Source organism: Protopterus annectens, chromosome 7.part0, assembly GCF_019279795.1.
Source record: "Protopterus annectens isolate FY-2018-M chromosome 7.part0, PAN1.0, whole genome shotgun sequence".
In the NCBI taxonomy this organism is placed as follows: domain Eukaryota; kingdom Metazoa; phylum Chordata; order Ceratodontiformes; family Protopteridae; genus Protopterus; species Protopterus annectens.
In genome coordinates, this window is record NC_056739.1 from 1,892,549,042 (window position 1) to 1,892,571,333 (window position 22,292).

General features: G+C 38.3%; 1 protein-coding gene across 1 annotated transcript in view; it reads right to left on the reverse strand.

Moving 5' to 3' along the window:
- The window catches only part of AGBL1 (AGBL carboxypeptidase 1), a 4,745,443-nt gene that overhangs the window by 2,559,676 nt on the left and 2,163,475 nt on the right, over window positions 1-22,292 (reverse strand). Inside the window, exon 15 of the mRNA XM_044078361.1 lies at window positions 9,050-9,137. Coding sequence (XP_043934296.1) covers window positions 9,050-9,137 — 88 coding nt within the window. The remainder of the gene's footprint in view (window positions 1-9,049; window positions 9,138-22,292) is intronic.

Below are 22,292 nucleotides of genomic sequence, written 5' to 3' on the forward strand. Positions count from 1 at the left end.
AGGTTTTGTAACCTAAATAGTAATGCAAAAAGAGCAATAAATGATTTTATAAGTGATCCTACAATTACTGGCCATCCCGCTGATAAGGGGGCAAGATAGTAATATACGATATTGTAAAATATAATGAAGAGATGCTTTCTATGTTAAATGATCAAAAAGTATATTGCAAGGTTTCTTTAGCGCATGTAGAACATTTATGTGAATATATTTACAAGTCTCTGAATGACTGCTATCTTAGAAACATTATTAATTAGCAGTTACTTGATTATTTTGTGGTGATGCATCCCTTAATACCAGTAATTCAAGAACAACCTAAAGTACACAAGAGTATTACCCAACCGCCTTTAAGGCCGATAGCTGCAGGCCAAGGTTGGGTAGCTCAACCAATGCCAATTTATGTTGAGAAAAATGTAAGGCCTGTGCTAATGAAGTCTGTAAATGTAATATGTGATACTAAACAGTTTATCTATGACATACACACAGCAGTGACAGGTAATAATGAAAAATTGATAGGGAGTTATCTTGTAGCTCTTGATGTGAATTCCTTGTTTACAGTGATACCACACTCCTATGGTATAGAAGCTGTAAACAGATATTTAGCTCAACGTCATATGTATGGACAGGCTATAATTGACTTTATCTGTATGTTTTTAGAAACAGTATTAGATAATGTGTTTCTGTTCAAGGACAGTTATTATTTGCAACTACTTGGCATAGCTATGGGCAATCTGTGTGCCAATAGGTATGCCAATATAGTTTTAACATACTGGGAAGAAAAAATTGTGCTGAATAATAGAGAATAGTCTGAACATATTTTTCTATATAAAAGATTTGTGGATGACTTGATGCTAATTTGGACAGGAACCCAAGAGTTATTACATCAGTTCCTGTCATATATTAATAGTACAAATGATTTTTTGAGTTTTACTCATGTAATTTCAAGTACTCAAATAGAATTTCTTGATACAACCATAAAGAAGAATATGAGGGAAATTTTTCTATAGAATTATATAGGAAATAATGCCATAAAAATAGCATATTATATAGAGATAGCATGCATATATATGTAGGTGAAGTGAAGAGGTTATTCATGGTCTGAGGAAGCATCGTTGCTGTGAAAGCACTAACCTGTTCTAAATTAAATTCTTCTGCGTTTAGCCACCTCTTTTCTGCATTTTCATTTTTATTTCATCAATATATTATTGTGCAGTGGAGGTTCGCAGTGGCATAGTTATTTGTTGGAGCATCTACAAAATGCATGCTGGTGTATGCATGCAAGAAGAAAATTATTACTAATCAAGTACTATGCATTCCTGGTGACACAGAAGATTATCCTATTACACGGATAGGGGTACGGCCTGGCTTTTGAGAGATAGTACCTACAGTTGCTGTTATCAATTTTAAGCATGATATGAGAAACGGGAAAGATTTTCCCCTCTATAAAAAGTTGTTGAAACAGCGGGAAGAAGATACATCTTTTGACAGAGCACCCTATCAGTGTGGTGAAGAGGACTAGAAAGCAAATAAAGCTACAACTGTAACCCACACATTAAAATATGACAACTTAGAAGGTCTCAGTTCCTCAGGGTTCACAGAATTTGTTCTTCAGATAATGATTATGATGAATCTCAACATGAATTGTCTAACAGGTTCAGAGCTAGGGGCTATCAGGAACTTGACATCCGGGGGTACTCAACAAGTTGCTCTCAATTCTACCAGAACCTCCCTCCTCAAATATTCTGACAAGACTCGGACTGAACAGGATGAATCTATAAGGTTCATCACAACATTTGGACGTAACATTAACCTTATTAGGAATGTTATATCCAAGCATTGGAATATTCTCACAGCCAATGAGGAGCTTATACCTTGGATTGGCGATGTATGTAAATATGGATACAGACAGGGGAGGACATTAGGTTCATTTTTTTCACACTACAAGAGGGCAGTTCGGCTGGAGCCATACATCACCAACTAACCATGACAGGCGACAAACTATGGGGCACATAACATTGTGGTCATTGCTCATCATGTCCATTCATTTTCACATCAAAACACTTCACTAGCAAAAACACTGATAGGATTTTTGATATCAAATTCTTTGGCAATTGTAACAGTGACTGGGTGGTATATCTTGCAACATGTACATGTGGCTCATTCTATGTTGGACAGACTTCATGACCACTTTGATTATGTATGTCTGAACATCATAGTGACATACGAACCAGGAGGGAGACCAATGCCCTATTCTGACATAGCATACAACATAATTCAGCCAGATTCCAGTTCATCATCATTGACAGAATTTGTGGTGATAGATCCAATAAACAAGGATGGCACTCTATTCTCACTAAAAAAGAGAAGTACTGGATCATTAAACTGGGGGCTTTGTTCTCTCCCAGCTTGAATGATCATGTATAAGTTTTATTTTACTAATTACAATGTACAATGATTATGTGGTGGTTTTATTGTATAACTTTTTATTCTCTCTTTGTTTCTCACATAGGAAACATTTTGAATGTTGGGAAGATCACTTTGGGAAGAATCCTATTGGATGACTCATGCTATATATATATGTGTGTCATTTCACAGTTACCATTCTTTTATTCCCACTGAGGAAAGCCTGTTGGCTGAAACCAGCCTGGGTTGTTTATTATATTTAATAAAAGTTGATATACTTTACTTATTAGCGTCTTTGGATGCTTTTTGATGCTTTACACAGAATTTGGTGCTGGCAATCTTTTGTCTCCTTGAACTTAGAAGGTAAATAAAGCAATGAGCCATAGAATCCATGTAAAAAGAAAATGTTGGAAAGCGGGAGTTGAATAGCAGAATAAAAGAAAGGGGAGATACTCAGTTAAAGGGTGTATTCTACAGAAATGAAGTATTAAAGTATTAAAATGCTCCACATAGGTTCATAGGTTCATACTAGGCTATCTGCCCTAGGGCATTTATAAGCCTAGCCAGAGTGTGTTTGGCTTTCACCACCCATTTTCAATTCATTTTGCTATGCCCTTTTTCGAGGTTAGTATACTGTGCCTCTGTCTAACAGTGACACAGAAGTGATACCCGGGGTAAACCTATGATCTCCCATCCACTCATCAAGATTCCTCTTGAAGAGAGTCAATAAGGGACTCTGCCTAAACTGGACTGGGATTTTATTCCAGAGTGAAGGGAGCCTCTGGGTTATGAATCTGTCCCTCCAGCATGTCCTATTTATTTCAGTGCTGAGGTCCAAGTCTCTTGAGCGCGTAGCTCAATGGGATTTGGATTTTCTGAGTTGCAGCATGTCCATTAATTCCGGGTTGGACATGGCTTTATACATCAGGCACAGATCGCCTCTGAGCAGGCGGTATGCCACTGAGTAGAGCTGGAGTTTCTTTAACTGGGCAGCATATGGCATCTGTTTGAGCCCTTTGATCCTCTTGGTGAGGTACTTTTGGGGTCTTTCCGGTTGCTGCAGGTGTCTGGTAAGGTACATCCCAAAAGGGGCATTGTACTCAATTATGGGCCTGATGAGGGATGAGTAAAGAGGCATGATGACCTCCCCTGATCTAGATGTGAATCCCTTCATGATTAGGTGGGCTATATAAAATGTTTTTCTAACCACTTTGGCCACGTGGTTACATGCATTGTATTCTAAAATTTCTGTTAAGCTAAAACAAAAAGTACCAGAAAGAGGGGTGTCTAATGAACCATTGAGTGCTTAGAAGGAGAACTGTAACAATACATCAGATATCATCATAGCAATCAATATGTGAGAAACAGTACCTAAGAGACACTATATAACAGTTATGTGTGAGTAAGAAAGAAAGTAAAACTGAAGATAAATACTCTGTAAAAGGAGAGCAACCTAGGGAAGAGAAAGAAATTGGGGGGGTGTTATTCATCATCTCTGAAACACAGGGTTAACCACATAAAGACCAGAAAAAATGAGATTTTAGTATATATTAGGAAACAATGGTAATCTTGAACAGAGCCAAAATTATATTCATGTTGGGCCAAAATATAGGAACTCTAAACAAGAGAAAGCAGTTATATGCATCAGGTTCATACAGAGGGTAAAAAAGGAAAACCTAAATAAAGCAGAATCACTAAGTGAAACTAATAAATTGTAATATGAGCTGCTTTTTCTAGGAGAAGAGTTACACACTGAGACTTAATGCCTGTGCTGATAGAGGAGGGGGCAGTGTCCTCTTCCAAATGACAGATAATTTTCAAGAAAGGCCAGTGTTTGCTGACCTTCTGGTTGGCCATCTAAAGTGTAAAAATGTGAACTGGAAAGATATCACTTTGAACAGAGAAAGGAAAAATATAGTTAGAGTTGTACAGGATGAAATAGGAACATTAGTGAAACTGCTAGGACTAGACAAAACTAAAGTGTGGCTAGAAATGTTATCTTGACCAAAGGTAATGAAAAAATGTAGAACTTTTGGGTTTTATGCCATGAGTACAAATACCCTCCATATTGACTTTAGAAATCTTTTGATTGCAGTTACTATCATAGTAGTGCCATTTGAACATATTGCAATAGGCACTCTAGAGCACTGGTAAACTCCAGCATGGATTTTAATATATTTTGCATATTTTGGATTATGAAAAACACCCTGAAACAACCCCATTATGTAAAGCCAATAATACATTTACTGAAAGGGAGCTAGTCGTTTTATATTTTATGGTAAGGATATCAAAGGAAATATTCACTGCTCAGGGGACTCCCTTTGTATCCACCATTATACACTAACTGTGCCATTAAGTTGAGGTCTAACAATTAAAAACCTCAATGCAACATCCCCAGATGGATAGATTGGCAAAGTGCTTTAAATGAATGCCTAAGTCCATGGTAATACATCCTATTCAGGAGGATGGCAAAATGTGAGGTCAGTAAAGACAAAACCTCTTAATCAGCCATTAGAAAAATGCCACAAGTTTCATTGGTGTTCAGTCATTTTGAATTTTTATATGGCAGACATCCTTAGCTACTTATAAGATATTGCTAAAGAAACATTGAAAGCCTTTAAACACTATTTCAGGTGGCAAGACAGGCTGAAAGCAATAAAGCCCATAGGATGGTGAATCATGGAAAGACTTGAAGCTGTCAATTAGGACTGCATAATAGAAATGTAAGGATTAGGGAATTTATATTTTTAGACCAGATATTGGCTTTGGTCCCCTGAGCACAGAATGAGTACTAGCTAAATGGCAGGGTCCATATGAAATGATAAAGAAACAAAAAAAAAGTGAACTATGAAGTTAAACAGATAAGAGAATACCAGAAAGGTATATATATCAGCACTTTAAACTGTAAAAAAGTGCAAACGTCTGTAGTTAGATTAAGACAGAAATTTCAGAATCTCATGAAGACAGTTAACTGACATATATATATATATATATATATATATATATATATATATATATATATATATAATTTATTTATTTTATTGGTTTACCAGGATAGTCTGACTGGGTGGCCAACCCATTCTTAGCGAAGGCCTGGGGGAAAGCTTCAAGTTACATTAATCAATAGCAAGTTCAAAATACAGACATTTATAATCACAATTATAGTAAAACATTGAAAACATAGGAGAATACATTCACTGGTTAAAATACAACCTATGTTGTACATCTAAAGAAAAAGTCACAATTAATACATAGTATAAGAGCAAACACAGGTGTAGGCAGTTTTGTCCAAAAAGAGCATAAGTCATCAGTCAAATATTTTATATAAAAATTAATGATAGTTTTTTAGAAATTAGGAGGAAATATGGATAGTGTTATTATTCTGCTGGGATTTAGACAGGAGAAGAGTCATGATTTGGATAGGTGAGACTTGAGCCGTGTTTTAAATATTTGGGGGCTAGCAGTGGCTAATATTGATCGGGGGGGGGTCATGTTCCATATCCTGGAGATATTACTGGAGTACAGAGAATCACCATGGAAGTTGTTATTTTTGGTTACTTGTAGAAGGACCATATCAGAAGATCTGAGTTGTCTTGTGGACTGGATGTTTAGTAGGTTTTGTAGAGCTGGATATATACATATATATATATATATATATATATATATATATATATATATATATATATATATATATATATATATATATATATATATATATATATATATATATATATATATATGTATATCTTTAGATAGATGACATCCTACACAAACAACAGGAAAAATATTTAACCAAATTTCTGTTAAGGATCAAGGATATGAATTGTCTGGTAGAGCAGATTTCGTTGGTTCAACATCCTATTGACAACAGTCCTATAGAAAAGATTACCTTAAAGCTATATAGAATACCAGAACTACGGAGACAGTGTGTGAACAAATAAAAAAGGTTAATATGCTGAGGGGTAAAAGAGGACCCTAAAAGGAATGGAACACTCCCATTAGTATTATTTCCAAATATGAACAGAACCGTATGGTTCTGTAATGAATTCAGAACAGCATCTCCAAATTTGACAATGATTGCGTTCTTAGGGTAGATAAAATAACAGGGAGACCGGGAAAGGCAATATTCCTATCTGCATTAGATTGTATCAAGGGGTAATAGAAAGCCAGAGAGTAAACAGTCTCCCCCCCGATGCATTATTTCAGTATTACATTCTCCCCTCTTGTTTGCATAGTTTTCCCTGCAACATTTCATTCACTTGTGAGTTGCACTTTAAATCCCAATCATCAGTTTGCTGCTGCTGTTCTGCTTATTTGGATGATGATGTCATTCACTTTTAAGAACGATACTCCCATTTGGCAAACGTTCAGGCTGCCTTAGATGCATTAGCACAGGTTAAGCTAACCGATAATTCTTCTGAATGCAAACTAGCTAGGACTAAGGTGAGGTGCATCAGGTATGTGATAAACCAAGGGATGGTCAGACATCAACAGGAGAAGCTGGAGGCTGGAAGAACTTGCCCATTGTAATTGCTAAATAAACAAGAGCATCAGTATGGTTGGCTGGATATACAGGAGGTTTGTGCCTCATTATCCAACCATATCTAGCGCTATAACAGTGTTAACAAAAGAGAAGTTGCCTTTAAAAATAAGAATGATGATGTAAGGAGATAATGCTTTCAAAAATCTAAAAGCAAGACTGAGCTCAGAGCTCATCTGGCATTCTCAAATTTTATTCAAACATTTCTAGTGCTCACATTTTTCAGATGTGAGCTTTGGGACCATGATCACATAGTGCTGGGCATGGGGAAAGCACCATGTTTATTAGCTGATCTGTAAGTTAAGCAAAGCTGAGACAAAATACTCCACAATAGAGAGTGTTTTACAATAAAATGGCTTCTCACTGCCCTTATTTACTTGTAAGAGTTCACACTGCTTGATCATGCAACCATTATGTGGCTTCACCAGAAACAAGACGGTGACACTAAGCTTTGTCAGTGGACCCCCTCAGTTCAACATTTTATCTATGCAGAACATTAGGCTGCTTCAACCCATCACAATGCATATAAACTACAAATGCCATTAGGCCATCCAAAGAGTGTGAAACAATGGGTTTCAAGCTAGATTGACTCTGTTTCATAATGTGGTGTTTTTCGCCAGTTAGAAGAATTCAAGTGATCAAATAACAGGCAAATATTGGTGCAGGTGATATTTATGACTTAAAAACATGCACACAGAAGTGTCAATGATTTTTGGAAACTAAAACCATCTACTGTACCATTTTCGTTAAATGTAGTCAGTTGTTTTCAGCTGTGCCTGTTATTTTAAATGCAGAAAGAAACATTCCTGTATTAGAAAAAGTCTGTTGAACGTGTATTTGAGAATAATATAAAGAGAGATCTAAGACAAGTCTAGGCACAGTGTGGTTGTCACACAGGTGAGGGTCCATGTTAGTTTCAGTAAAGGTCTGATATATCTAACTTATTTAGAACTTAAATACAATTTTTTTTATCATTTTCAAAATAATATCCAAATGACAACATTGATATATGTGTCACTGTCCTACATAACATAAAAAATCATGCAAAAAATCTATTTTGTGTTGCAAAAGTATGTTAACACTGGCATCATTGCAAAAGAATTTAATAATGATTATGAGAAATGTGCTTTATACTCTTATGGCATACAGGTGCTGAAGACATTAAACATTTGTCTGGTATTTTGTTTTTGCTTGTAAAATTAGATAATCAATGGCTATTATATTTCTTTCTGCAAAATAGTAGGTGAGTTAGTAAATATATTGATAATTAATATCTGTGTAAAAAGAAGCAGTAAAGAGAGGCATAGTATAGGTTCATAGAGAAGTACAAAGCTAGCTGCCATTGCATACCATTTTAAGCCTAGCCAATTTCCCTTTTGATGCTAGAATTAATATATCCTATTTGGTGATGGTTTGGTCTTATACATCCCCTGGCTAATAATTTCTTATTACCCCTAATGAGAATACCTGTGATCATACCATATATAAATATAGGATAAAGTATTTAACAGTTGCTTCTGTCCATTAGTAGCACAAGGGGCAGTCCTTGAGTAAATTTTCTATTGCCCATACATAGATTCATGTTGCACTTGAGCATGGAGAGGGATGAGCTCTGTTTTAAGTCAACGAGGAGTCTATTCCAGAGCAGTGGTATCCTCTGCTAGATAAACATGTCCTTGCAAACCAAGCTGTTCATGTTACAGAAGAGGTTTACATCCATAGACCAAGTACTTCTGATGCCATTTGGCTTGCTAATGTACTGTAAATCCATCAATATTGATTTTCAAATACTGACAGCTAAGTACACGCAGGAAAGTGAATTAGTGCATGCACACATTGCATGTGAGTGTGCCTGTGCATGCGAGAGTGTTTGTGTGTGTTTGCCTAGCAAGGGGTTCTCATTCCTTTAATTACTGATCCCCATGCACTAGTTGTATGGAAGTATAAACAATAGCCTCTCACTGACACTGTACAGGATAAGCGGGAAATGAAAATGAAGGAAAGAAATAACACAGTACAACAAACGTTTTTCTCCTCAGTTGTGTCATGAAATACTATTCTTGCTAGGGAATTTCAATATACTGATTTCTTAGGTAAAACTGGACTAACCTGTAGTAGCATATGTTGTCACCAACTCGCTGCCAATATGGCCGACCCTGAAGAGCTTCACAGACAGAATACAAGACTGGCTGCATACCTGCATTATAAGGAAAATGAAACTTTGAGAGAAACAAACACAAACCTCTTAGAATAAAAGTATGAACTCTATAACTTTTTCTGCAAACTTCAGAGCATCTTATTTAAATTTGCATAAACCAGTATCTGCAATCAAATTTAAAAATTGCAATAATGTGATTAACTGCCCTGATATAAACATAAATGTTCTGTAACACAGAGAAAGGAATTCTACTGCACAAAAGCTAAATAAGGAAGAGGTTTACATAATACTGAAAGGTGAACAGGAAGTGTATGAATGCTTATAGTTACATGTTGACTGCTTCTGAATGCTGTTGAATGCATGTGACATGTCACATGTTGCTTATCAGTAAAACCTTAAAATACATATTTTATCAGCAATTCATTATACATTCCTCTAGGTTGTAAAGTCTGAAAAGCATAAATAAGCCATGCTTCTTTCTTTAATAATACATCTCTCACATTCAAAAATAACTTAGGACATCCACAAGTATACATTACAAAAAACTTTAGGGATCCTGGATCTTTCCCATAAAAATCCCTAAAGTACATTTCTAAATGAATTGAAGGTACCCCATTGCAAATATCTCTAATATCTTTCTGAGTTTCTTTTCTTGAGTGTCTGGAAGTCAGTTCTATATAAAAGTTCTCACATGGTCACTTCACCCTATATACTACTACTCCTAAATAATAATTCCTAGTTTCTTGCACTGTAAATGTATTAACATTTATGGACACTATACTATTTGCCAAAAAGAAGGGATAAATTGAACACCCCTTACATATAAAATTATCTCTTATTTCTCCTGGTTGCAAGGAATCTACTACATAATTGCCTACGTTTGCAGAATTGCAGTATAAAAATCTCCAACTGCAATATGCTCAAGTTCTCTTTGGATATCACTATATACCAATATTTCTTTATAATTTGGAATAATACCCCTACAATGGGAGCATAATTCATCATGAAATAAATATCTTCTGTCTGATCCACTATAAGTGATTTCCTAAAAAAACTTTTTATTAATGTGAATTCTTCAAATTAATTTTTTGCAACGATGAAGGGAATAAATGAGGAATTGTTGATGAAATATTTACTGTAAGGTTTTATTGATAAATGTTTATTTTTATATGATGTGAATAGTTATTTAAGTAGCTTACCTTAATGAATAAGGGATTGTGGGTTTTAAATTTTAAATCTCAAATTTCATTCTTCTTTTCCTTCTTTCGGCTTTTCCCAGTTAGGGGTCATCACAGCAGATCTCCTATCCACTCATGATTGGCAGTGGAGTTTTATAGGTTCATAGGTTCATAGGTAGGAACTAGGCTATCGGCCTAAGGGCCTACGTAAGCCTAGTCAACAAGGTTCCCTGGCTTACGCCACCCAAGAAAGTTATTTTCCTGTGCCACTGTCGAGCAGAAACACAGAAGTGATCCCCGGAGTGTATTTCCTATTTTCCATCCACTCATCAAGATTTTTCTTGAAGATTGCTAATGAAGAACTTTGCTTGACATAGATGGGTATCCTGTTCCAGAGAATGGGAAGTCTCTGGGACAGGAATCTATCCCTCCAGCATGTCCTGTTTATTGTGATGACAAGGTTTAGGTCCCTAGAGCGTGTAGCTCGGAGGGATTGGGATTTCTTTAGGTGTAGCATGTCCAACAGCTCTGGGTTTGGCATAGCTTTATATGTTAGTCACAGATCACCTCGGAGTAGGCGATATGCTATGGAGTAAAGCTGGAGTTTTTTGAGGCGGTCAGTGTAGGGCATTTGTTTGAGGCCAGTAATCCTCTTTGTGAGGTACTTTTGTGGTCTTTCCAGCTGCTGCAGATGGCTTGTGAGGTACATTCCAAAAGGGGCGTTGTACTCTATAATGGGTCTAATGAGTGTCGAGTAGAGGGGAACAATGACCTCTTTTTTCCTGGATGAGAACCCTTTTATAATGAGGTGTGCCACGTAGAAGGACTTCCTGACTACTGTGGTGATGTGACTATCAAATGAGAGACTACTGTCCATCTGGGTCCCAAGGTCTCTTATCACGCATTTGGTGTTAAGTAGATTGCTGCCTATGTGGTAGTTCATGAGTACAGAGTTTTTACCAAAGGGGATGACACTGCACTTTTTGGGATCGAGCTTGAGGCCATGGCTCTGACACCAGGCATCTGTCTCAGTGAGGCCCTTCTGTAGGATATCCACATCATTTGGGGACTTGACTATGGCTCCTAGTTTGCAGTCATCTGTAAACTTTGTTAGCCAGAGGCCTTCTGTGTTAGCCTGTACTTCAAAGAGTAGATACCAAACAGGAGAGGTCCCAGGATGGAACCCTGTGGTAGTCCACTTTTCACTTCTTTGAGGTCAGATTTGGAGTCTGCAACTTTTACAGTGTGGGTTTTGTCAGTGAGCCAGTTGGCAACCCATCTTGTGACATAAGGATTTATACCTAGTTTAGTGAGTTTAGCTATAATTCCAGAATGGGGGATGGTGTTGAAAGCATTGGTGAGGACAAGATAGGCTAAGTGAGCCACCTTACCCTCATCTATGGCTTTGGTGACTGCCTCAAAGAAGTCGATCAGGTTCAGGAGGCATGATCTGCCTTTCACAAACCTGAACTGGGTGGGATCCAGAGTTTGGAGGTTACCAATGTCTTTGTTTATGAGTTCCATGATGATATGTTCCATGGCCTTGCAGACCAGGCTCATCAGGCTAATAGGTCGATAGTTCCCAGGATCAGTGGTGGCTCCCCCTTTGTGGAGTGGGATAACTGTTGCTGTGTGTCATTCAGTGGGCACAAAACCTGATGCAGGGCTACTTTTGAACTTGGTGCTTAATTGGGGAGCCAGTTCATTCTGAAGTTCGTGTAAAACGCAGCCTGGGATGTTGTCCGGTCCCATGGATGCTGGGTTTTTGGCTTTAGAGAGTGCAGCTTTTACCTGCGTAGTTGTGATTACAGGGACTCTGCATTCTTCCTGTATAGATATGGGCCCTTTAAAGGGTGAGAGGGGGTAAAGTTAGCACTGAACCTATCTGCCAGGATGTTGGCAATATCAGTTGGTTCTGTAATTTTCGTGCCTTTGTGCTGTAACTCAGAGCAGATCTGGGTGTTGCCATCAAGATTCTAGACATAGCTATAGAATGCTTTGTGGTTGTCCTTGGAACTAGTGGCAATTTTGTTTTCGTAGCTAGATTTGGAGGATCTTATAAGGGATCTCAACTTCTTACTGAGGCTGACCAGGGAGCTCCTCCACTCATGGGATTTTACTCTCATTTGCAACAGTTTCTTCCTTTTGTTGTACAGTTTGTTTATAGCAGGGGACCACCAGATTGGCTTCCTTTTTTTGGAGGATAGTGTCTTGGTTCTGTTTGGGATAACATGATCCATGCAGTCGTGTAAGTGCTTATAGAGTGCATTTGTGTAGGATTCAGCAGTTGTAACTGTATTGTCCATCTGCATATGTGTCATGAAGTTCACCACTTCTGTCTTAAGAAGCATGAGGTTGGCTTTGGAGAATTTTTTTACTGTGGTTTGCTTAATGGGGGGTGGGGCAGGATGTGGATATCAAGGGTGATTAGCTTATGGTCGGATCAGACCAACAAGGAGATGACTTCAAGTGTGGAACACCGGTCACTCATGTTGGTAACGACTAGGTCTAGGATATTGTTGCCCCTGGTGGGGGTGTGGATAAGTTGATCCAGGGCACTGGAGTTTATGAATTCCAGAAAGCATTGAGCTAAGAAGTTGGTACATGAGTAGATTTCCCAGTTAATGGTGGGGTAGTTGAAGTCACCCATTATTAGGGTGTTTGTTTGAACCCTAATATTTTCCAGTACATCAAGAAAAGAGGAGTGGGAATCCTGGGGCATGGTGGGGGATCTGTAGCAAGCTACAATTTGGATTGCAGTTTTGCCGAGAGTTAGTTGCACTTGGATAACCTCGGATGCATTGTGCTGAGCAACTAGCCTGGAGGTGTGGATATCCTTAATAAATATGGACACATCTCCGCCTTTGGTGTTTTGGTCCAGGTTACATGGCTGAAAAGTGTGGTATGAGTTATAGCCTGGTAGTACAGGTGTGCTCTCTGGAGCCTTGAACCAGATCTCAGTCACTGCACAGATATTGATGTTCTCCATTTTATGGGGTGCCTCGAGTGAGTGCATTTTGAGATTTAGACTTCTAGCATTGAGTAGCATTACCCTCAGTTTTTGCTTGCCTGTTCCTGTTATGGTGGTGAATTTGTTATTTCAACCTTGCCTAAAAAAGGCACTATAGGGGCAACAAGAGCCTTAGCCAGTATTCGGAATCCCAGGGGCAACAGGTGCATGCCATCTGTGGCAAAGCATCATGGTCTATCGACCATGTCATCCCAAGCAGATAGTGGATCCCCTTAGTATGACACCAGAAGCTTAGCCAATTGTTGAAGTCAATCATTTTGTCCTTTCTGAGCGATGGCAGAAAGGTACTCAGGGCTAGGGTCATACCTGCCTGGGTTACAAGATCGGAGAGCTCTTCCATGTCTCTTTTCATGTAGTCTAGGGAGGTACGTCTCAGGTCATTCACACCAACATGGACAATGACAGCGTCATATTTGTACTTGTTGTGGAGTGACCTGAGTGCGTGGGTTATGTGGCGGATCCTGGCACCCGACAGGCAGCTGACAGTAACCTTCTCCTTGTTTAGCCTCCTGAGTGGGACGTCAGTGTGCCTGACTATAGAGTCACCTGTGACTAGTGTGTTGGGTACATTGTTTTGTCTTATCAGCTGTGGTTGAGTGGCACACTGAGTCAGTGGACTATGTGTCATTTGGGTTGTGTTGGGGGATGGAGGTTGCTTGCGTTTCTCCTTTGGAGGTCTCTGTTGCTTAGACAGATTATTACTGAGAGCCTCCGCAAATGTTTTTGTGTTACTATGTGTGGATTTTGGTGGTGTAGATTTAGTGAGACTATTTGATGAATATGGTGTGGTGCAAATGTTTACCTTTTCCTCATGACTGTCAAGTTCAGTCTTGGTTGGAGAGAGCTTTACCTCCAGTTTGGCTAGATAAGTGCATCTCTCACAGGTTGTAGTGTTGGGTGGTAGGAGGAGAGGGTTGTCTGTGTACATGAGGCAATTTCTACATTGCCTCAAGATGCCCATATTCATCATATAGACAGGAGAGAACACCGGGAGCTGACACTTGGACATGCCTGAATACAAAACTATTTTCCTCTAGATAAGTGAGGAAAGTGAGTACAAGAGCTGTTTTTCTCTAAGCAAGTGAGAAAAGTAAGTACAAAAACTGTTTTCCTCTAGGTAATGAGGAAGATTGAGTGCTATAGTAATTAGTAGCTTATCTAGTGCTTACAAGTTCTGATCAAGTGCTGAGTATGAATAAGCAAATTTAAGTGCAAAAACTAAGAATCTGTATCTGCACTAGACGAGTTACAGGACAGAAACAATTGCAAATGCAGGCTTTCAAATCAGAAAGTTGAGAGAGATGGAAGAGATTGCCCAAACGGCCAATAACTACAATTTCTGGGCCAGAACCACTCCTTATGTGGTAGATAGGTTACCTCGTGCTTACCACTCCCACTGATAAGCTAGAAGGCTTCCCTCCAACACAGAAAGGCTTGGGGGGCTCAGAAGCTTACATACAGTCCTGGATACAGCAAATCTGTATCTGGAACATTAGTTCCAGGAAAGATAAGAAATAGGCTTTCGGTTCTTTTTTTTTTTTTTTTTTTTTACAGAAAAGTAGCAAAAACAGTAGTATAAACAATTCACATGCAATGCAAGCTAGCACACGAGTATGTAGCAATATTAGACCAAACACAGTTTAAAAAATGCAATTAAATTAAAGAGGACTAAAAGCAAGTGCAGAAGGAGTTCATTAGGTAGAATGTGGTAAAGAGATGGGATGGGGGAGTGTCCCATATCAAATCTACAGTGGGGCGGGCAACTGCAAAAGCCACCAACTTTAAACTACAAACCAAAAATAGGGAAGGTGGGTGGGACAAAACAGTTTCAACAGAGATCTAAGCAACAACTAAGAGTACAAACTTTAAAACCAAAAATATATACTCAGCTCTGTATATTTGCAGATCAGTCTCTCAGAACAGTGAGACAACAGTTTCAACAGAGATCTAAGCAACAATTAAATTCTATAACCAAAAAAAATATACTCAGCTCTGTATATTTGCAAATAGTTTGGAAGGCAGTCTCTCAGAACATGGTGTCGGCTTGCCAGCCCAGTGCCCAACTTTCCACTGAAGGCGCACACATGCACACACTCATGCCTAGGGTTAATTTAGAGTATCCAGTCCACCTACAGCATGTCTTTGGGATGTGAGAAGAAACTGGAGCACTCGGAGGAAACCCACGTGACCACAGGAAGGACATGCAGACTCTGCACAGAAGGCACCCCAACCGAGGATCGAACCGGAGAACTAAGTCTCAAATTTCATTTATTTTGTTTAATTGTTTTCTGTACAAATACAGTTGAGATGATTTTTTTCTTAGAACCTTGAAAGGCTTTAAGCTGAGGTGTTAGTGGATTAATAATTTTTTTTTTTTTTTTTTTTTTTAACAGCGAAGGGTATTTATTATTGCAACATTTTTAAACTATAATATAAATCTCTGTACAGAACATAGCTGTTGAGATGATCAAAGATGGCTCAACCCACTCTGACTCAGAGAGCATTGCCAACATACTGGATGAGAATGTTAGCTCAAACCCCTCCAAGCTATTGTATCCTCCCACTCACTCACACACAAACACATCCCTTAGGCATCTACATTCATCTCTGAACAGATCCTACATCCTTATCCAAAACTACCTACTCTATATAGTTTCACACAATATACCAAGTTGGTTTTGTGGTTTCATACAATATACCAGGTTGCCTCCTAAATACAGCAAAACACAACCTTACTGATTCCATCTTAATCATGTTGAATCTTAGTCTCTCCATTTTTTTTATTTCTCCAAATCTCTTGGGTTTCTAATACCATGATGGGAATGGACCCCATTCCTTAGTTAAAGAACGATTACTGCTGGGGGGCTATGCCTGTGGCCTGAAAGACAGGTATCAAGGTATTGATGTAACCCTCCAACAAAGCAGCTCAAACATGAATCCTGGGTACTACAGACAAATCAACCTTTCTAGCATCTGTTGCATAACAGTACAATATATCATTATCGATCATATAAATAATAATACTGACAGACTACCAATCCTTAATTGGTTTTGTCTAGTAAGATCTTATCCACTAAATATGGTATATTCCTTCTAAAAATGTCATATAAATAATGGATGAAGAAATATCAGTGTACACTGTCTACTTGAATTTGGTCACGCCCTTTGATACTATTCCATTCTTCAGTACAACTGATGACCATGCAGACATTGCTTGTCTCTGAATAACTAGGTTTACTGATGACTACAAACTAAGTGGCATCATTAATTCACCAGATGACTCTCATATCCTTCAAGAAAGCCCAACCCATGTCAACGTACAATGGTAGCAGGACAATGGACTCATACACAGTGCAAACAAATACAATATTGCATTCTTTAGCAGGAAAGAAAGCTTCTGCATCTGTCCCATAAATAGAATCCTCTCAAAGTTGATGCTGTCATTAGGGACCTAGGTGCATCCATAAACAAAGAGCTCTCTCCGACTAGAATATATCAGGTACCATTAGTAAATGCTTCTGCATAACCTGATTAATTAACATATCCTCTTGGTCTAAAAAAGCTATTGTCTCCCTCTGCTTTTCTCTTATCAGGCCCATATATGAATATAATGATGCCTTTGTCATGTGTGTAACTAAACATATTGACCAACATGAAAAAAACATAACATTTTCTTCACAAGAAAAATCTCAGTATGTGTTTGTTAATCTATAGAGGAGAACAGTGCCCTATCACTTTACTCTGCCTGATTCTAACTCCTATACCTGACCTACAATGACCTGCTCTACCTGACCTGCCTATTCATAAAACTGGTAACACTACCACTACTCACTCTAGGGGCTACAACGTGTATACAAAACAAATCTGGTGGTAGGATAGATATCTCTAGAAACTTTGCAAAAATGAACAAACTCTCAAAAAACAAATAAGCGAAAAGATAGCAGATACTTCTTAAAACAGAAATATATTAAACATTAAAAATGATAAAGCTTTTTTCATCTACGCAATGGGGGTGGTAACTGTTGGTGTACACTAGTATTTAAAGGATTCTCTGTATTAAATGGTGGTCTGATGAAGTCTGCTATTGAGTAGATGAAAAGCGCTTTACCATTTTTAATGTTTAATAAATTTCTGTTTTAGGAAGTATCTGCTATCTTTTCACTTATTTGTTTTTTGAGGATAGATATCTCTCCCAGAGGCTACCCCACCTATGGAACAAGCTCTACTCTGTGTCAGATAAATTCTCTCCTGATATCAATAAAGCCATCCTAGATGAGGATGGAGATCCATAGATTCACCCATGGTTTGCATCCTTGGACTCTTAGGGTCAGAAGTAGTAGATTGTGCGGAGTATAGTGCCTAGGCTTCAAAGAGTCTGTTTGATCACTAGCCTAGTATATACCATTGAATGTATAAGAAAAGTTAATTTTCTTTTAGCTACAGTCACAAAAACATTCAAAACCTCAATGCATACCCCTATCAGCACTCTTAGAATTAAATTCTAGCAATAGAAGAACACAATGACATCATTGATGCCTCATTGATTTCCTTCTCAATCTCCAAGACTCAAATATTTCAGCACTTACTAGATTATACAGGTAATTTAACAACAAATGGTTAACAAGTAAATTACAATAATTTTATAAAATTAAAGAGAATGAGGGGATATCATGGAAAATATCTCACACTCATAAAAACAGAGATTATGTCACACTTTCTCACTTCAGCTTAAAATGCAACCTTATATAATCAAAAGTAGTTTTGGAAACTTAAGAACAACATTAAAAAGCAGATTCTCCACCAAGGACCCTCAAAAAATGGCAATGTGCCTCCATCATCTGGTTACCTAACCACAGAGGACTTCGGGGTAGAGATTTTCAGCCTCTTAAACCTAAATCACCCATCAAGCAACAGCCCACTATCTCAAATATATGTCCCAACTGATACTACCATTTCACTTCAAAGTAATAACCACCAAAGACATCAAAAACTCTCACACCTCTATACCATCAATGCCACCTATTATAATTAATGGCAAGCACACTGGCTCGGCTCTCTGAGCAAATCACACATACTAATCTCACTAAACACTTCTGTAAATCCTGCATCTGTAAAGGTGCCTTGACACAACAATTGAAAAAAATTCAAGGTCAAGCCTAACTCAAAGTCTTCCAAACCCCTCTTCTGTCACTGACTTCAGATCTACACCAGTCCTCCCAACCTTAGTAAAAACATTAGAGAAACTAGTCTTCAGCCAGTTGAATCACTACATCCTAACATACAAAATGTTATCCCCTCTTCAGCACAGCTTTTGGTCTGGTGGAAGGACAGTATCCGCCATCTAAATACATCATCAAGGCTGCATTCATTGACCTAACATAGGCATTTACACCATCCCATATGGCTCAACACACTAGCAAAGAGAAATGCAGTTCTCTATCCACATGATGGTTCAAGAATTTTCTGTCTAATAGAGCTTTCACAGTGCAACTTCGCCCCACCATCTCCATACTGGCCCCATTCCACAAGGGCATTCCTCAGTTCCTCAATTGTCTCAAATACCATGCCTTTTATATATTAACAAACTTCTCTACTTCTCTAAGATCTCCAGAGCCTAACAAATCTGCTATATGCACATGATATGTTTATCTACAGGACAGGCATGTTTGCCTTCCTCCAAACAGAGATCACAAACCATAACCAATGGCTTCTCCAACATACTCTTCTTAATTCCAAAATAATTTCTGTTTGGAATGGGAACACTTTGGCTCATTGAATATAATTTCAGTGAACACAAAAAGAATGAGTACTGTTTATCAACAGTGGAGTTTGCTTTTTTTCTCCACTGTTGTGTGACCTCAGAGTAGGTATGTATCAGTCTAAGAGTGCGGGGGGGGGGGGGGCTTGCCCCTTCCCTGCAAAAACAAAATTGTTGAAATGTCCATTGAAGGTGGTTTTGGTAAATGTTTTTCCTTTTTTTTGTTCGCTGAAAATACCTTCAATAATTCAACATGAATTCATTTGGAGCAACCAAATAGTAAAAACAGATTACATACATTACAGAGTAAGACACTCTTCCAAATAGTGCATTAAACTAGATAAAAAAGAAATCCTTTGAAAACATTCATGTCTCTAGATGTCTAGGGTAGTGGTTAGAGCCTTGTTTAAACTTCCAGCATCAAATGCAAGTAATCAAAGCAAAAGTGAACAAACTCCTATTCTAGGCCAGGAAAATTTCTCACGTCACGTTCATTTCAGGAACAACAGCCAAAGGCGGGGATATCTTCCTCCATCAGTTGGAATACACCCTCCGCCTAACTACCTCCACCTCAAAAAACAGCCTTCCTCTTCTCCAAGCCCCCACCAACAATATCCACAGGTTTATAGTACTCTCCATTGAAAGAGAACACCACTTTATCACCCTTGCCAAATAAAGTGGCTGCCTATCCTTCAAAGAATTGCCATCTTCCCAGGATCAATGATATTGAAAATCATTACTTTTTAATCTTTCGCCTTCTTTTGCAGAACACTCACATTAAAATGTGTTCCATAGAATTTCAGACATCTACCCACCGCCAGTCTCAGCTTCATTACTCTACTATCCATATTCTGACTAACAGATCCTTTCTCTATTATGGCTGCATAAATCTAAGAAGCCATTCCCAAACACATACCAGGCACCTTCCCATTCCCAATATTCAAGAAAAATATAAAAACATATCTCTACGAGCAACCAAAATGCAAATGTTTCAACACAGGAAATATTAATTAGTTCACTCTAACCAGGCCAGAAACATAATAATGCCCATCCCATATCATATGACTTTGAAGACACTATTTACTCTTTGAATAATGTTGTTTCAAAATATAATTTTATACGGTTCTTGCTTAGTTCCCTCTACCTTGCACAAACTTTTATGTCCTACTTGAAATACCTTTGCAAATTTCTCATTTATGATATAGGGAAATGTGACTTAACTTTGTGTAGTTTTCATTTATGTAACACTACCATTTGTGTAATCTGTTTTTAATCTTTTTATTGCTTATTGTGGAATGTTACAGTCAGACTGAACCTGAAAATGCTCCACAAGTATCTGTCCTTTACCCTATTTAACAAATAAATAAATAAAATAAGTAAATCAATAATGACAGCTAGAGAAAAAAAGTGTAATATCTGAAATCTTTAGACATCTGTGATGTATTACATGCCACTGGTAGAACTATTAACAATATGAAATAAATACATCACCACCTCCTAATTTGAGCATATGTTTATGGGCAGCTCAGTGGTGCAGTAGTTAATATGTTTGCCTCACAGCAAGAGGTTTTCTGGTTTGATTCTCAGCTGGGGTGCCGTCTGCATGTACTACCTGTGTTCATGTGGGTTTCCTCTGGGTACTCTGGTTTCCTGACATGTTTCTGGATTGTTTCTCCCTGGCTCTCTGCTGAAAATAGGCTGTGTCCTAGTCGAACTTTCCCAGTCAGCAAAAGTTAAATAAATAATGTTTCAGTAACTAGTAGTATTCTAACTTTAGAAACAAAACAGTGTATCCACTTCTCTGCATGCTTGTGGAAGAAATATAGCATAATTTTGTTAGTATTTCTCTTGTGCAGACAAGCGTGTCTGTGTGTGTGTCTGTGTGTGTGTGTGTGTGTGTGTGTGTGTGTGTGTGTGTGTGTGTGTGTGTGTGTGTGTGTGTGTGTGTGTGTGTGTGTGCTTTTTGGGAAAGCATCTACCAAAGCTAATTACTTCATTGATAAAACACCCCTAAGTGTTGATCCGATTGGGATCTGGGAATATATGTAGGCAGTATTTTGTCATTTGACTAACACATAACCAATATAGAAAGAACATCATTCTATAATGACCATCTCATAAGCAAGGATATGGAATCTAGGCCCAAAGAAGTAATAGTGCCACTCTACTCGGCCCTTATCAGACTCATCATTGAATACAGTGCCAGGCACTTGCATCAGTTGGAATGACCTCAAGGGTTCCTCAACAGGAAAATTCAGGGTATGAATAACCTGTCCTACACAGATTGCCTTAAAGTCCTATCTTGGTACTCACTCCCCTACAGGTTACTGAGAGGTGATCTATGCCTATCACATAAGGCATCATCGGATCCAGCTCTGATGGATCTATTATACATCCACAAGACAAACAACACCAGAAACATGGGTCTATATCAGTCTGTCGAAACAGCTGAATATCGAATACCAGATGTTCGAACTGTGAAGTTCTAACACTGATTATTGCGAACCTGCGGAACACCGAATTCTTTCCCATGGAAAGATTTTGGTGGGCCGTTTCTGTGGCTTCGCGATTATCAGGACTGTGGTGGGAAGTTACGGGTCGGGTTCAGGTAAGTGTACAATTGTGTGGATATTAGGGTTAGGGCAGGGGTTAGGTGAGTTAGGGTTAGAGTGCGGGTGAAGTGGGTGTGCGATAGTGCCAGACTTTAGGGTTAGGGCGGGATAGGTGGGTTAGGGTTAGGGCGCGGGTCAGGTGAGTGTGCGATAGTGACAGACCTTAGGGTTAAGGTTTGGGTTAAGGTAAATGGATAGGTAGTAGTGTCTGTACAGTTTAGTGTAGGGTTAGATGTAGGATTTAAGTGTATGTGTGTGGATTGATTTTTTTTGGTGTGCTTGTGTTGTGTGTGTGTTTCAAAAGGCTTAACATGTGTACCTGATAGGAGGGCCAGCATGGTCAAACTTATCATTGATTTAAAACTTTTCATTCATAAACTTAATCTACGATTACTCATGGGTTCCAACTCACTTCTCACATGCATGAATCTCTAGCACTCTTTGAGAAAACATGTGAAATTGTTTTTCAGAGAATGTTCACAAGTAATCATCACATCAGTAACACCCATAAAAATATCACTCCGGATGAATTTGATTTCATCAGTTTACTGAATATTTGTCAAGTGCATGTCATGCAACCTGACAAAGGTGTAGGGTTAGTGTTTATGGGTCAAC